This window comes from Myotis lucifugus, unplaced genomic scaffold (assembly GCF_000147115.1).
Source record: "Myotis lucifugus unplaced genomic scaffold, Myoluc2.0 scaffold_44, whole genome shotgun sequence".
NCBI classification, from domain to species: domain Eukaryota; kingdom Metazoa; phylum Chordata; class Mammalia; order Chiroptera; family Vespertilionidae; genus Myotis; species Myotis lucifugus.
In genome coordinates this window covers 5,597,999-5,614,233 of record NW_005871092.1, presented here as the reverse complement: position 1 = coordinate 5,614,233, position 16,235 = coordinate 5,597,999, and the positions used below count along the sequence as shown (strand labels likewise).

At 54.3% G+C, this 16,235-nt stretch overlaps 1 protein-coding gene across 1 annotated transcript in view; it reads left to right on the top strand.

Moving 5' to 3' along the window:
• AFAP1L2 (actin filament associated protein 1 like 2) overlaps nt 1-14,129 on the top strand; it is a 36,574-nt gene extending 22,445 nt beyond the window's left edge. Inside the window, exons 8-19 of the mRNA XM_023753344.1 lie at nt 2,314-2,403; nt 4,053-4,137; nt 4,626-4,730; nt 7,337-7,548; nt 8,607-8,752; nt 9,473-9,584; nt 10,461-10,700; nt 10,785-10,959; nt 11,251-11,406; nt 12,236-12,429; nt 12,515-12,660; nt 13,312-14,129. Of these exons, the coding sequence (XP_023609112.1) occupies nt 2,314-2,403; nt 4,053-4,137; nt 4,626-4,730; nt 7,337-7,548; nt 8,607-8,752; nt 9,473-9,584; nt 10,461-10,700; nt 10,785-10,959; nt 11,251-11,406; nt 12,236-12,429; nt 12,515-12,660; nt 13,312-13,495 (1,845 nt within the window). The 3' untranslated portion in view covers nt 13,496-14,129. The remainder of the gene's footprint in view (nt 1-2,313; nt 2,404-4,052; nt 4,138-4,625; nt 4,731-7,336; nt 7,549-8,606; nt 8,753-9,472; nt 9,585-10,460; nt 10,701-10,784; nt 10,960-11,250; nt 11,407-12,235; nt 12,430-12,514; nt 12,661-13,311) is intronic.
• Nucleotides 14,130-16,235: the final 2,106 nt, after the last annotated feature.

Genomic DNA, 16,235 nt, shown 5'->3' with positions numbered 1-16,235 from the left:
GACAAGTCGAGCGACTAAGCCGTAGCAGACGATCAACAATGCTCTCTGTTTCTTCTCTACTCGCGTTCCCTCCCCATGATTGCGAGCCTGGGAAAGGGTAATATGTTGCAGGGGAACCATCTTATGACAGACTCGATTTGCCCTCCCTCGTCTTCTGTTCCAAGGGGTCTGTGAGAAAACAATAATAATATATTAAGGATCTTATACCGTGTTTATTCAACCTTTTCCTTGCTTCTTCCATTGTTCCGGGGTTTCCACATGGCAGGCGACCAAGATCACGTAAACTACCCACATTTTGGAATGGCGATTAGGGCTGAGGGAGGAAGTGACCAAGCAAGGTCACCTGGCAAGTGAGTGGCAGCCTCTGGTTTCCAACCCAGAACCGTCTGACCACGGTCCTGTGTTCTGCCTACACTTATCGTGATGTGGCCCCCGCAGTGGAGCACCTGGGAGGGGCCTGCCTGCCCATATCACAGATGAGCTGGACCATCCCAGAAGGTGTAAGGTTTGTGCCCAGAATGAGCCACAGTTGCAGAGGGAGCTCCAAACCCAGCAGGTCCCATGGTGAGGCCAGAGAGGCCCTCACCCTCCTTCCCCCTACCCCGAACCCCTCCTCCATTACAGCCACGTTGATGCATTTCCAAAGCAGGAGCATTCTATCAGCCCTCCACCCCCATCTGTACACATGCACAAATGCATGCACACGCACACACAGACATTTACACGGACACACACCTGCACGCACACGCTGCTCTTGCTCCAGTTCCCGGCGCTGTTCCTCTGCCACCTCAGCCCCATTGGTCCTTCCCCGGACTCCAGCCTCTCTCCCCAGCTCGCACCCTCTTCCTGAGACCCCTGCCCTCCCCCCACTCTGCTGGTGGTTTAAAGACAAGAATACTGAGAAGACACAGCCGCTCTGTCCGCCTTCACAGACAGGCCCTGTCCTCCCTGGACCGATGAGCGCAGAGGTGGACTTGGCCGGAGGGCCTGGCTCCTGAGCAGCTGTACACACCTGCATTTGGGCGGAGCTGTCCGGCCTGTCAGAGGGGCCCTGGACCAGACGCATCTGTTTTGCCAAATCTACCTGCCTGCCCCGGCCTCCCTCTCAGCTCTGCATGACACCTGGGCCCACCGGATGGGACAGGGATATGACAGCAAATGGGAGATGTTGATATGGGACAGAGTTCCAGAAAAGGAAGGCACAGAGCACAACTGTCCCAGAGCAGTGGAATCCGCACGCCCCGGGGCCTGGACACCCGGCTTAGCATGCTTCCCCTGGGCAGCCCCCCCCCCTCCCCTGCCTAACACGGGTGGCAATGAACGTGCCTCTCCTGTCCTGGGCACTTTACACGCCAGACCCCACAGCTGCCCGTGGCTTGGTATTGTCCCATCTTACAGATGTGGTGACTGAGGCTCAGACCCAAGGTCAGTGTCAGGAATGAGAAAGGCCTTTAAGTTTTTTTTTTTTTTTTTTAAATATATTTTATTGATTTTTTACAGAGAGGAAGGGAGAGAGATAGAGAGTTAGAAACATCGATGAGAGAGAAACATCGATCAGCTGCCTCCTGCACATCTCCTACTGGGGATGTGCCCGCAACCCAGGTACATGCCCTTGACCGGAATCGAACCTGGGACCCTTCAGTCCGCAGGCTGACGCTCTATCCACTGAGCCAAACCGGTTTCGGCAGGCCTTTAAGTTTTTCTCCATCCCAGAGCTGTTTCTCCTTTTGTTCTTTGGCTTTTCTGATTTTAACCCCTTTTCATGAACTGCTCTCGGTGGAGACGGAAAAAGGAGGGTCTTTGAAATCACTCTTGCTAAGTCCACGGCTCCCAAGGGCTTCCGGCTGGGCAGCATGTTTGTGGCTACCCTGGCGGTCACCCTGTGGGAATCCCCTACCTGGCCCCGGCTCTGGGCACGGGGTGGTGCTTAGTGTTGACCTGCGTGTCCTCAGCCCAGGCCCGCAGAGCAGAGGGCTGTCTGCCATGGCCATCTGTGGGCTTGATTGCAAAAACCCCCGCCCCCAGCCTTGTCCATCCCCAGAACACGTGGGGGCCTGCAGGAGAGAGGGCCCGAGGAACCGCCTACCCTCACCCCCATCGCAGCCTGCCCGGCTTGGTCCCCAGGCCACATGTGGGCCAGCTGGTGGGAGTGGGGTGGTTCTGTGTCCTGGGGAATCATGCATCTTCTCCCTCACCTGCACCCACTCTCTCCTGACCCCAAGGGGCTCCAGCTTCTGTCCGTGCGTTCAGGGTGGGCCAGAAGGACTTGGGGGCCTGGGCCTCCGCTGATGGCTCCCTCTCCCTCTCCCTCAGGTCATCCAGGAGGTGAGCGGCCTGCCTTCAGACGGTGCGGCCGAGGGAAACCAGTACTCCCCGGAGGCCCAGCGCCTGAGCTGTCAGAAGGTAAGAATCCAATTCCATTTATCTCCATAAAAATTAAAGTATAAAGTGGGAAGCTTTGTTTTTACATTCAGCCCAATCAACAAGAAACCGGCAAGGCTTGGCTATGGGCTGTGGCTTCCGCATGGCAGGGAAACTGGTGACTCGGACGGACCTAAACTACTTTCTCGCTTCGCTGGGCAGCAGGCGGGGAGCTCTACGGGGACAGAGGCACTCTGCCCTCCACACCTCAGCAGCGAGGTTTCTCGAAGCTCTTTCTGCCCGCTGACCCCCTGAGCAGAGGTCCGGGGGCTGGGGGGCTGGGGCACTGAACCACAGGGCCCTGGTGCTCATTTGCATGGGGCTGCGGAGCCCCTACTGAAGGGTCAAAGTCGAGGAAGTTGCACTGGGTGCTGACCAACGGGGAGGCCTCCCCCGTGGGGTGACATTTCATGGCCCCGAGTACGAGCAGGTCGGCGCCCTGCAGCCTGGGCATGCACAGCGCAGGCAGAGGGTCACTGCGTCTCATCGTGGGGTCCCCACCCCTGAACAGGAGGAAGTCGAGGCCTTGAGCAGGGAGGAGGGCCTGAGGAAGGGCTGTGGCAGTTGTCTCTCTTCCTTGGTCATGGACAAGAAACAAAGCCAGAGTCGGCGCGGGTGTTCTTCATGTGGGGTGAGAAGTGAGCTCAGTCCCTAAAGACCTGGCAGGCAGCGGTCTGCCCTGGTCCTGCCCTAAGGCTGGTCCCAGTGGCTGGGAGTCCCAGGGTTTACTTTGCAGAGTCTGGGGGAAGTGTTTCTAGAAGCAGCTTGATTGGAATAATCTGATACTACTTCCTGTTTGTTTTTTAAAATATATTTTATTGATTTCAGAGAGGAAGGGAGGAGAGCTAGAAACATCAATGGTGAGAGAGAATCATTGATTGGCCGCCTCCTGCACACACCCCCCTCCCCCCGGCCCGGGGATTGAGCCCACAATCCGGGCATGTGCCCTGATCGGGAATCGAACCATGTCCTCCTGGTTCATAGGTCGACGTTCAACCACTAACCTACACCAACCAAGCAAGATGCTTCCTGTTCTAGCACCAGCAGCCACACCACTCCTGTAGGGACGACCTCTAGCTCCCCAGCCGCCCCAGGAGTGCCCACGGGGGGCGGGGGGGGGAGGAGGGGGTGCCATCTATTTTATGTGCATGCATAGTGGGCTCCCGGAGCACCCCCCCAGCTGGAGAATGCACCAACGGGATTCAGATCATGCTCTGGCCCGTGCAGACATGCTGGCCCTCCTCCGAAGCCCGAAGTGTTGGTAGCTGCCAGTTCTCGACTTTCTCACGCTCCTGGCCTGGGTGGTTCCCCGCTTGACATCAGCTTCAGCTGCAGACACCCACTCTAATGCCACCCCCCCCCCGGCTCCCCCCCGGCTCCAGGGCCACTGTCATGTCAGGGCGAGCAGCCATATGAACAAGGGACAGGTGCTCTGGGATGGAGCAGGGGTCCTCAGGGAGGGAGGGTGAGGGCAGGTCCCCAGAGGGCAGCCCAGCCAGTGCCTCACCAGAGGCCTGGACTCCAGGGTGACCACTAGCCGACATCTGAGAGTATTATTTTCTCTTAAACTGTGGTCTCTGACGTAACCATTCTCAGATAGGATCACCCACTTGTCTCTCTTTCTTCCCCAGGCAGATATATCTGAGAAGTACCTGTCCGCCTCGGAGTATGGAAGCTCTGTAGATGGCCACCCTGAGGTCCCCGAGACCAAAGATGGTACCCACGCTTATGGCTCTCAGCCCAGGGTGGGGAGGGGATGGTCCCCAGGCTGTGTGGCTCAACCCTAATGCGCTTTAACAGCTACTTCCAACATGCCTCCCCTTATAAACAGCTAACAGAACCAGGGAAAAGGCAGAGATGTCCAAATGGAAGTTCCGTGACTTGCTGGGGGTAGAATATTCTCTCATCCTCTTGTTGGCCCACCCTGTTGTCATGCAGTCTGTAGATGCCCAGGTGCTGGAACATTCCATGAGAGAAGCCGGGGTGCCCCTTTTGAGTGTTTGAATCTACAGACCCCTGGCTCTGGGCTGTGGATCTTGGTGTGGGGAGCAGGAGTCTATGTGTGCGCATGCGTGCACACACGTGTACACACGTGTGTGCAGGGAGGGGCAGCTGTGGTGGGGAGGGTCTTCTATTTTTCCCCCCCGCCCCCGTCTACTCTAGGGCCTGTGCGATGCTGATGGCTTTTTCTCTCATCTCGACAGTGAAGAAGAAGTGCTCTGCGGGCCTCAAACTGAGCAACCTGATGAACCTGGGCAGGAAGAAGTCCACCTCGCTGGAGTCTGCAGACAGGTCCCTGGAGACAGCCTGTAAGAAGCGCAGCGCCTCCTGGGCCGCAGGGCTTGACCCCTGGGCTGCAGCCCGTCTCCAGGAAGGCAGCTCAGACAGCGAAGGCAGGGGCTGTAGGTCTCGCTTTAAACGTGTCTTAGGGATGGGGAGTCGTGGCCCAGTTCCCGTCTCTCTTCACTGCAGGTAGTTCTTCTTTATGTCTGGCCAGGCTCTCACTGCAGTGTGGATCTTTTGCGGAAGTGAAGGGTAATGGATTGCTGTCCTCCTCATGGTCTGGGAAAACATGTTCGTTAGATCGATACTTAAGGAGCGTGGCAGGCACAGTGTTACGGAGAGGGAACCAAGCGGATGGAGGACACAGTCCTGGGAGCTTAGAGCTCAAGACAGATGACAGTTTTGCCCCCATCACCACGTACCTGCTGGCTGAGCAGCTGTCAGGACTCAGGGACGGAAAGAACCTTTCCCGCTCTGGACAGAGATGGATTCCTCAACCGGAGTCTTGATGAACAGGCAGGAGCTATGTAGGCTCGGAGGTACCCGGGGTGGGAGCCAAGACTGAGACGCAGACTGGTGAGACGCATTCAGGGGCCGGGCTGGCGAAAGCCCACGTCGCTGGGACAGAGGGCGTGTAGGGAGCTAGTAGACTCTTAGAGGTCACCCCCACTGCCCTTTCTCAGCCTGAGGAAACTGAGGTCAGGAGAGGGAGAGAGACCTTTCCCAGAATATATCTTGAGTGAGCCGCGTCCTGGTGTTCCACCCGGGCTCATTGCTATAGGTCAGTGATGGCGAACCTTTTGAGCTCGGCGTGTCAGCATTTTGAAAACCCTAACTTAACTCTGGTGCCGTGTCACATATAGAAATTTTTTGATATTTGTAACCATAGTAAAACAAAGACTTATATTTTTGATATTTATTTTATATATTTAAATGCCATTTAACAAAGAAAAATCAACCAAAAAAATGAGTTCGCGTGTCACCTCTGACATGCGTGTCATAGGTTCGCCATCACTGATGTAGGTCTCCCGGGACCTGAAGGCCATCACTGTCCATCTTCGGGCCCTTTCCTCTTACTCCTGGGACCCCTGTCCCAGCCTCAGGCCCACTCTGTTCTGTGTCTGAGGCTGGCCGGGTGGCCGGGGTGGAATGGGAAGGCAGCACAGGGCCTCACCTTTGGAGCCTGCCGCTTCTCCTGCCAGGGCACCCAAGGCCTCAGGGCACAGTGTTGGGCATGGGAGCCTGGTCCCCGTGAGTCACTTTGGGAGATGTGGCTGGGTGACTGCTGGAAGTTGCTCAGTGGCAAAGCCTGCTCCTATCCCTTGTGGCTCGGGAAGGGCCCGAGAGAGCACGGACACTCTCCTCCCCAGGCTCGGCCTCAGCGCTCGAGCCTCCCCTGACCCAGAGTTCTCTTCGGTGCAGGGAACTGTGAGGGGCCAGTGGGGTGCCTGCCCAGAGGAGCCAGAGGTCCTAGGTCCTGGGCACAAATCTTCCCACTTTGCTACTGTGTCGTGGTGGTCATGTGGCTCTGAGAAATTCATGATCCCCACTGTGTGGCCGGCACCGGGTGGGTGGGAAGGTGGCTGTGCACTTTGACCTTGCTGCATGAGCCTCGTTCATCTGGCTGCAGTTCTGAACAGCTCTTAGGAGCAAAAAGGAACCCACTTGGTAAGCCAGCAGCACAGAGGGACATCAACCCATTGCACAGGGGCGTGCAAAGGGCCTGCAGACTGGAGTCACTTATCTGTGCAGCCCAGGGACAAGGCCATGCTTGACACAAGGTGTCAGCTCCCCACATGTTAATCTAAGCGGGGGGAGGCTTGTCCTCTTCTTGGGAAGCTGAACGGAACACATGGGACCACTTGAGAGCAGTGAGGTCTGCCTCGTGAGTGGACCCTGGCAGCTTCTGGGTGCTGTCCGGAAGAGGGGCTCCCTGGCGGAGGCTGCAGGGCACAGACCCGGCTGCCTGAGATGAACGTGCAAGTTCCTAGCCTGGAGAAGCCGTGAGTCCCGTTGGAGAGGCTGACATGGAAGCAGAGAGTGTCACTGTTCCAGACCCAGCTGTTCAGAAGCAGACAGCAGTGCGCGCAGGGCCGAGGGAGGGCTGAGGCCAAGTGCATCTGGGAGGATGAGGAGGACTCTGCAGGCTGAGACTGAGTGACCAGGGCGGGCCAGGCTGGCAGGGCCGCTGGGAAGCTAAGGCTGCAGAGGCAAAGGGCTTGCACCTGCAATGAGGAGACCTACCTGGGGCGAGCTTCCTGCACGTGGCCCGAGCGAGGAGAGGCAGAGGTGGGCTGCTGCAGGCTGGACGCGGAGAGCCGTGGCGAGCCGCGAGGGCTGGGGCGGGGGATTCTGTCCCAGACACCTACATACTGACCTAGTGTAGTCCAAGGTGCAGCTCACTTCCCTCTGGACACACCCTCTCAAAAGCCAGCAGAGCTATGCTGCCTGACTTGAAAGGGTCTCGCTGCTAGCCTGCAGGAGGGAAGGAGAACATACGACAGAGATTCCCAGCCTCTGTGAGCTAAGAAGCTGCTCGGGCATTGGAGCTGAGACTCTGAGGGGAACCCCGGGAGGCCCAGAGGTGGGGGCAGCCACCCCCAGCTTCCTGCAGCCGCCGCCTCTCCTGCAGGTTACCTGAACGTGCTGGTGAACAGCCAGTGGAAGTCACGCTGGTGCTCCGTCCGGGACAGCCACCTGCACTTCTACCAGGACCGGAACCGCAGCAAGGTGGCCCAGCAGCCCCTGAGCCTGGTGGGCTGTGAGGTGGTCCCGGACCCAAGCCCGGACCACCTGTACTCCTTCCGCATCCTCCACAACGGCGAGGAGCTGGCCAAGCTCGAGGTACTGCTGGCCCGGGGGTGGCGGGCGCAGCCAGGGCGGAGGTCGGCTCTGTGCTGCAAGTCATGGAGACGCTGTGTAGTCCTGGGTTGTTTTGGTTTCCTTTGCGTGAGATTGTTTGCATTTTTCAAAAATTTCCATTCCCTTTCTGACCTCAGGGTGGTTGTGTTATAGGAGCGGACAATGAGCTGCTTCCTGCGCTTAGGGCCGGAGGGGAATTTATAACTCCCTGAGCCGCGGGGGAACCTTCTGGAGATTCACAGCGGGTTTGGTGTAGTTTGTGTAGCACCAGACGCAGCCCAGTCCATAAACATGACGCCTGTTAGGGCTTATCTGGGGGCAAGCATCGGGCTGGTGATACAATTGCCTTTCTCCCACTCCCCACCCTGTTTAACGTGATGTCACATTGACAAAAATAAAAGGTGACATAATGCTTTGCGTTGAGCTAGGCAGGTCCCAGCCAGAGTTCTTTCTTCACACACAGAAGCACACCCTGCCCAGCTCGCTGCTGTTTACCTAGTCCAGCGGTTCTCAACCTGTGGGTCGCAACCCCTTTGGGGGTCGAACGACCCTTTCACAGGGGTCGCCTAAGACCATCGGAAAACACATATATAATTACATATTGTTTTTGTGATTAATCACTATGCTTTAATTATGTTCAGTTTGTAACAATGAAAATACATCCTGCATATCAGATATTTACATGACGATTCAGAACAGTAGCAAAATTACAGTGATGAAGTAGCAACGAAAATAATTTTATGGTTGGGGGGTCTCCACAACATGAGGAACTGTATTAAAGGGTCGCAGCATTAGGAAGGTTGAGAACCACTGACCTAGTCCTTCAGCCAGGAAGACTTCATCCAAATTTTGCTTCAATACTGCCCTCTTGTGGCTAAAAGATCCACATCTCAGTTGCTTCTCAGGGATAAGTTTGTATACAATCTGTCTGGTCAACAAGTATGATAACACGTGACCAAGACTGACATGCTCCCTGTGCTCATGGAACTTACATTCTAGTACGAGATGTTCTCCAGTCAGTTACCCAATTGGTTCCTCAGGCCAAGTCTTCCGAGGAAATGGGCCACTGGCTCGGCCTCCTGCTCTCCGAGTCGGGCTCCAAGACAGACCCAGAGGAATTCACCTACGACTACGTGGATGCAGACAGGGTCTCCTGTATTGTGAGTGCGGCCAAGAACTCCCTGCTGTGAGTAGTGCGGGTCTTCTGCGCCCTTTCACTCGGAGTCATGCTTCCAACTCCAGGCCCAGATTGGCCTCTGGTGGCCAGTCGCGCCGGGGGGTGGCCGAGAACTCGGGGTGGGCCTCGCTCCACCCAGCGGCAGGAGGGCCAGGGGCTGGGCCGGACCCAGCAGCCACACGACCTTGGCTGGGGGGAGACCATCCAGGTCCTTACAGCCGAGTTGGCATGTTCCCTGACCCTCCGCTTCCCTCGCTGTCGGCTCGGTGCTTTCCCGAGGACCCCCCTCTGGGTCCCCAGCGCCCCCTGGAACGAGCAGGGCGGAGGTGGTGCTTCCACTTTCTAGATGAGCACATGGGCTCCTGGGCCGGGTGGCTGAGGAGCCGCCAGGACACGGAACCCCTTCCTTATGTACAAAATGGGGAAAGTCTCCGGTTGTTGACAGTGAAATGAGGAGGGGTTTTGTTGTTATTGGAGAGCCTAAAATGGGGTCAGAAGATAGCAAAAGGATGCCAAGGGGGGGAGGGGGAAGGGTGCTTTTCTGGAAGAGAAGTTTGGGACCCACAGTTCTATAGGAAGGCCCAAAGGAAAGGGAGGGGCTGCCCTGAATGAACGTGTTACATGAGACCGGAGCTAGTCTCGTTATGAATTCTTTGAGGCTGGTGGCTTTTACCACCCTCCTCCCCCATCTTGAATCCTCCTCTCCGAGTCTTGCCATGTGTCTTCCAGATTGATGCAGAGGAAGTTCTCAGAGCCCAACACTTACATCGACGGCCTGCCCAGCCAGGATCGCCCGGAGCTGCTGTATGACGACGTGGAGATGTCCGAGCTGACGGCAGCGGTAAGGACGCTGGGGGCAGCCACGGGGGGCTGTCCAGTCCTCCTGCCGCCAAACCTCAATCCCACTGGCCGTAGGAGGAGTGATTCGAAGTCACCTGCAGGGCCACCAGGGCAGAAATCTCGGCGCAACAAGGTCGCCTTTTGTATTGGGGCGGGCAGTCCGCCTGGCATGGGGACTCGGGTTGGCCACCCTGGTCAGTGCTAGGATGGGCTGCGCTGCTGGGATTGGGAGCCGCGTCCCCATCAATCAGCCTTTGGGGTCAAGAATGATAGTGAAGGTGGAATCATCGAATAGTCAGGTTCCATGGTCAGACACTGGGCTCTGCTGTGCTAAGGGCTGCTTTGGCTGATCTCATTTAATCCAAGCCACCTGCGAGGCAGGTACCATTACTCTCCTCTTACAGCTGAGGAATGAAGGTCAGGAAAGCTCGTACTATGTCAGTTATGGCCAACCTTTTGAGCTCGGCGTGTCAGCATTTTGAAAAACCCTAACTTAACTCTGGTGCCGTGTCACATATAGAAATTTTTTGATATTTACAACCATAGTAAAACAAAGACTTATATTTCTGATATTTATTTTATATATTTAAATGCCATTTAACAAAGAAAAATCAACCAAAAAAATGAGTTCAGAGGTGACACGCGTGTCATAGGTTCGCCATCACTGTACTATGTCCTGGGTCTCCCACCTCTTGAGGGGCTGATCCAGGGCTTGAACCCTGACCTTCTAACTCCAGATCAATAGAGGCTTCCCTGGGGGAAGGCCCCTGCGCATCCCACACAGGGAGGGGACAGGCGCTCTGAGACAGGGCGGGCGCCACCTCTCCAGCCCAGGCTGCGGAAGCAATGGTGAAAGCCACCTGCCTCTCCACTGCAGGTGGACCCCGAGGAAGCTGCCCCGGCCACAGATGCTCCGAGCGAGCTCGACCCTGACCGCATGTACCTGGACCTCACGCCGGTCAAGTCCTTCCTGCACAGTCAAGGTGGCACCCAGGCCCGAGGCTGCTCTCCCACACCGCCCTGCCTGGACCCTCCAGCAGAGGCCCTCCCTGCAGACCCGGGCCCCGCCCCAGCTGAGCCCCCCGTCGTTACATCTGCAGAGACCCCCGAGTTGCAGGTACAGGTCGTCCCCCAGCTGGTGGGCTGGCCCCACCTTCCCAGGCCCCTCAGCCGGCTGAGTTGTGCTCGCTTTCTCCAAAAGCAGGTGCAGCAGGAGAGTCTGGAGCCGGAGGAGCTGTCCCCCAGAATCTCGATGGTCAAAATCCAGACTGAACAGCAAAAACTCTCCTTCTCATCGAGCTGCCCCGATGCTGTGGCTGTCACCGCAGCCGGGGCCAGCACGCCTGCGAAGGACAGGCTGAGGGTGACCTCTGCAGGTACCTGTGCTGGAGACGAGCATGTCTTGGAAATGGCTCAGAGGAGTTAGCCCCATCCTTCCCCTTTGGTATGAGGACACAGAGGGTCGGCGAGGAGGAGAGATTTGCCCCAAGCCATGCAGTGGAGAAGGGGTGGTGCCCATTTCCTTTCCCGGCCCTGCAAGGCTGGCCTAGCGTCCAGCTCTGATTTCCTGTCAAAGCCTCAGTTTCCCCTGAGCCTGTGTGATGGGTTGGCCATAGCCCTCCTGGTCCAGCCTGGCTGACCTCGGGGTTCCCTCTCTGGGTTTGTAGAGATCAAACTTGGCAAGAACAGGACGGAAGCTGAGGTGAAGCGGTACACGGAGGAGAAGGAGAGGCTGGAGAAGAAGAAGGAAGAAATCCGGGGGCACCTGGCTCAGCTCCGGAAGGAGAAACGGGAGCTGAGGGAGACCCTGTCGAGATGCACAGGTGAGGGGCCTGGCAGGGCACGTGGAGGCTGGGGCTTCTCTCAGGGCGAGCCTGGACCTGGGCCCCTGGCCTACAGCCCTGCCAGTCTTTGCCCAGGTGCATGTTCCCCATCTTAACCCCCATTTGAAAGGTCACTGTCCTATGCAGAGAGACCCCCTGACCCATTGTCAATAGGCCCAGGAGGTAGTTTTAAAAGCTCGCTCAAAGAATACGTCCTTAGACATTTTATTTTCACCTAAATCAAATGCATATACACCCAGGTCCATCTTTCCATGCGTTGCCTTTTTCAGAGATCCCATGTCATCGTTCTTGCATTAACCACACGCATCCTGCATCATCCTTAATTTCCAGTCTTCAAAGACTTAGGACACTTGCAGAGAAATCTGCGTCCCTCTAGATCAGTGGTTCTCAACCTTCCTAACGCCACGACCCTTTAATACAGTTCATGTTGTGGTGACCCCCAACCATAACATTATTTTCGTTGCTACTTCATAACTGTAATTTTGCTACTGTTCTGAATCGTCATGTAAATATCTGATATGCAGGATGTATTTTCATTGTTACAAATTGAACATAATGAAAGCATAGTGATTAATCACAAAAACAATATGTAATTATATATGTGTTTTCCGATGGTCTTAGGCGACCCCTGTGAAAGGGTTGTTCGACCCCCAAAGGGGTCGCGACCCACAGGTTGAGAACCGCTGCTCTAGATCCTTTTCCAGATCATCCTCATCTCACCCGTTTCCTAGCAACCTGCCCTTGAAAGGACCTGCCCCGGTCCTGGCTGAAACGCTGCTCCCTGCAGCCGGCCTCATTCCCATTCCAGACAAGGGGGCGCTGGCCAGCCTGGAGCAGAAGCTGAAGGAGATCGACGAGGAGTGCAGGGTGGAGGAGAGGAGGCGCGTGGACCTCGAGCTCAGCATCGTGGAGGTGAAGGACAACCTGAAGAAGGCCGAGGCCGGGCCCGTGACGCTGGGCACCACCGTGGACACCTCCCACCTGGAGACCGTGAGCCCCCGAGTGAGTGGCAGGAGCTGTTGGCAGGGCCTCCTGGATGGGGGTAGGGGGAAGCGGGGGCTCATGTCTCCATCCTCCCCCGGCTCAGGCATCACTCTTTTGTCACCACAGCCCAAAGCCGCCGCCCCCACCCCTGCCCCAGACTGTACCCCCGTCAACTCTGCCACGGCGCTCAAGAACAGACCTCTTTCCGTCATGGTCACAGGCAAAGGCACCGTCCTCCAGAAAGCCAAGGTAAGCGGTCCCTCCCGGCCCCCTCCAGGGCCCCAGGGGCGGCACCAGACCTGACCTACCAGAGGGGCCTTGGTTCACGGTTCTTACCCGTCAGCCCGAGGACAGCCAGATCCTGAACCACCCAATTAGCCATAGAGTCTAGGGAGACAGACGGGAAGTGGACAGTTTTCAAACCAAAAAAGCCAGTGAGTCTAAAGGAGTCCTGCCGTGGCAGCGTAAGCAGCAGATTCAGACAGGTGATGTGATTTGCCTAAAGCCTCCAGCCACCAGGTGTCCAAGGCTCGGGAGGGTGTCGGCTCATTCCTGGGCTTTCCGCTGACGGCCAGACACGCGTGTGGTTAGTCCTTCCCTCGTGTCCAGTGCAGACGTGCCCAGAGTTGCCCGCGCATTCGGCAAACTCCGCGGCACCTGCACCCATGACTACTGAATGCCCTGGAGCTGCTGCTCCCCTGTGGCCGTGACAGACACCACAGACCCCTTACTGTGCCACAGCCTCAAACATCCCTTAAAGAGGTGCCACACGCACAGGGTTTGAAACACAGCGGCTGCCTCTATTCCTAACGGGCTCTGTGCACAGGGGCGGGGGGCGGCCACAGAGCACAGCTAACTTGCCTCTGTCTGGGGGCTGCTGGTATTTGAATGGCGCCCTAGGAATGGGAGAAGAAAGGGACCAGTTAGGACACAAGCGTCACTGCAAGCCTCTCCTGTCCACGGGGACCTTGGCGACAACCCCGCTTCGGCCAGGCCTTCCTTCAAGCAGCGACTCTGTGAGCGGGTGAGTCTGTTTAAAAGGAAAAGCAAGGACGGGGGACCGCGAACGGAGAGCTCCGGCTGATGGGAGGCGCGGGCCCTTTGCAGAGAAAGGAACTAGCAGGACCAGAGAGAGAGCTGTGACTTCAGCCGGCGCTGATGCCCTCGGTGACGCGGTAACGGAGCAGAAAATACCTGGGACCACGCGGAGGCACTGTCCCCACTCAGTTAAGGACTTTTTTTAAAGTGACGCTGTATTATATTTTTAAAAATATGTTTCAAATCCTGTCATTTAGAACAGTGAAGTGTCTTTTGAGATTTAACTGACTTTTTGACATTATCGTAGAGAAAAAGAGATTAGTACTTTGTGTTTACAGAGTCCGTCCTGTGGCCATTGTTAAGAGAAGAGTTATTTAATATAATGCTCTCGTAGTCCCGGTTTTTTTAAATTGTGCTTAATGTCCGGGCACCTTCCAAGATAATAAAAGGGGTGAGTTTGGGGTGGGCCCCCGTCTTTTCCTCCGATGGCATTGTTTGCTAACGCAGGTTGAAACATTTCATCCGTCATCTCCGCCTCACTTCCGGGGGTTCTCAGAACTAAAGTTCTTTCTAACCCCAGGGCATTTATTTCCTTTGTCAGAAACACTTGGTGGCCCTTTGCCAAGTGGTGAGTTAGATTTTTCTAAAAAATAAAATAAAATGTTAATTGTGTTTTTGGAGGTTTCTTGTATTTCATGGAGTGACTTGGCAGGGCCTGTTGGACTTGTACCTCAAGGGGGAATGTCTTGGTTATTTATTTACACACAGAACTTCAAAATATGTGTGTAAAACCGAGGGCTTTACAAGGTGCCATCTTAGCAGGTGATGTTATGCCTCCTTGACTCCAGGAGCATAGATGGAAAACGGAAAGGGTTTTCATAGTATAATTAACCACGCGCCAAATACACTAGAAACATCTGCAGGAACTGACTACTTCTGGAAGCTAAACACATTCCTAAATCATTCTTCGGGGAAAGAAACCGGTACTTAGAGAGTTGTAAATTAAGGAAGTTGCTAGCATAAATGTGTTTATTTTTACAAATAACAAAATTTGCCAATCTTTTTATGCAGGACCTTTTTCATGTACGTCCATAAATAAGATTTGGTTTTTCTTTTGCCAGTATGTGTTCGATTTTTGGTTCCAGAGCTGTGCTAACTGTATACAATGGAAAATACATACTCCTCAAACTGCTGTGTTCATCGCATTTTCTTGTGATTCAAGAAAATCTTGTCAGCATGTGTACTCCAGGCTCAGTTGTGCCTTTAACACATTGCGTACCGCATAGAAATCTCTAAGACATACGCCAGGGACCGCACGTTTTTGGGCAAACTGCACATTATTTAAATCATCATAATGCACTTTAGGTGTTGTTTTTCAATAATTATAACATTTTTATTTACAAAAACAATTAAACAATTAAAGTTCCTAGTACTTTTTCAACGTATGGTACTGCGTAAAACATTTTCCTCTATGAAGAAGGACCAAACAAAATTTACATAAGTATCTAGATTCGCTCCTTTTTCCATGGGCGTGAAAAACGAGAACACTCATGAGCGGTCCTTAACAGATGGCGCGCGAAACATGAGAACACTCCTGAGCGGTACGAAATGTGTTAATGTCGCCTCAGGTTGCCAGGGTTTGGTTTTGTCATCTTCAAGCACATTAATGACCAGATAGCGTTGATTCAGAATCAAAGTGGTTCAACCACTGATAATACACTGATAGGTAAGTTATTGTATGTACAGATTATATGTGGGAGGAAACATTATTTCAAAGGAAGCAGAAAAGCATATCACAAATCTCAACACTCCTAAAACATTCTCTGTCATCTAGGAATAAAAGCGTTCCTACCCACAAGAAAATAATATCTAATGGTGAAAGAAGCAGATATGTGCTGTGGCCACTACCTATTAAAAACATGATTCTGCAGGTTCTATAGATAATGCAAAATGACAAGAAAAATCAATATAAAGCTCCCAAAGGAAGAGACGAAACTGTCATTATTTGTAAACGACGTTTTTCTAGAAAAGCAAAGAGCATCAATGAACTGCTAGAACACACGTGCTTGGGTAAGTTGTCCGGAATGAGGATCATTCAGAGAAAATGAAAGATTGATGGCTTACTGCAATGCTTCGATGTTTACAAGAACGTAAAAGGCTCGGCCGGTCAGGCAGTAAGAAAGGCATGCCCTCCATTGCTGCTGGGACCTAAACTAGAAGCGGCGAAGCCTTTAACATGTAATCCTCAATTTTATGGGGCTTTTTTTAGAGTCCAAGCAACTCAAATTGGACATCCAAATAGCCTTGAACCAGACAAAGAACCCATACTCTAAAGTGATTAAACTGCTGTGAATTTTCGAGACAACAAATTCTTGAAAGCTCTCCAACATCGGCCCCTGCTGGGTAGCCTTGTGGCCTTGCTCTGATGTCCCCTTCCGCCAAGGCCAGCGTAACAACAGGAATGAAAATACCCTTGAGCACAAACCACTGTCGCGATAGCCTGGGCACCCCGGGCTTTTTATTTCTACCATCGACGGCACCGTGGCGATAACCAGGAAGCTCAGTGGTGTTTAAGTGGAGGTAGCCGTGACCTTTGCATAGAGGGCATGGCATTATCGACAGTAAAGAGAAAAGCTACCATCAAGTATCCGGACTGAGGCGAGGGCTCTGCAACAGTTTCCCCTGAAAACTGAACTCAAAACGACACAACCACAACCGACGGGAAGAACTGGTGCCTGAATAGGCCGGGGTGAGGAAGTGCCTGGTTTACCAGAGAATGTCCCAAC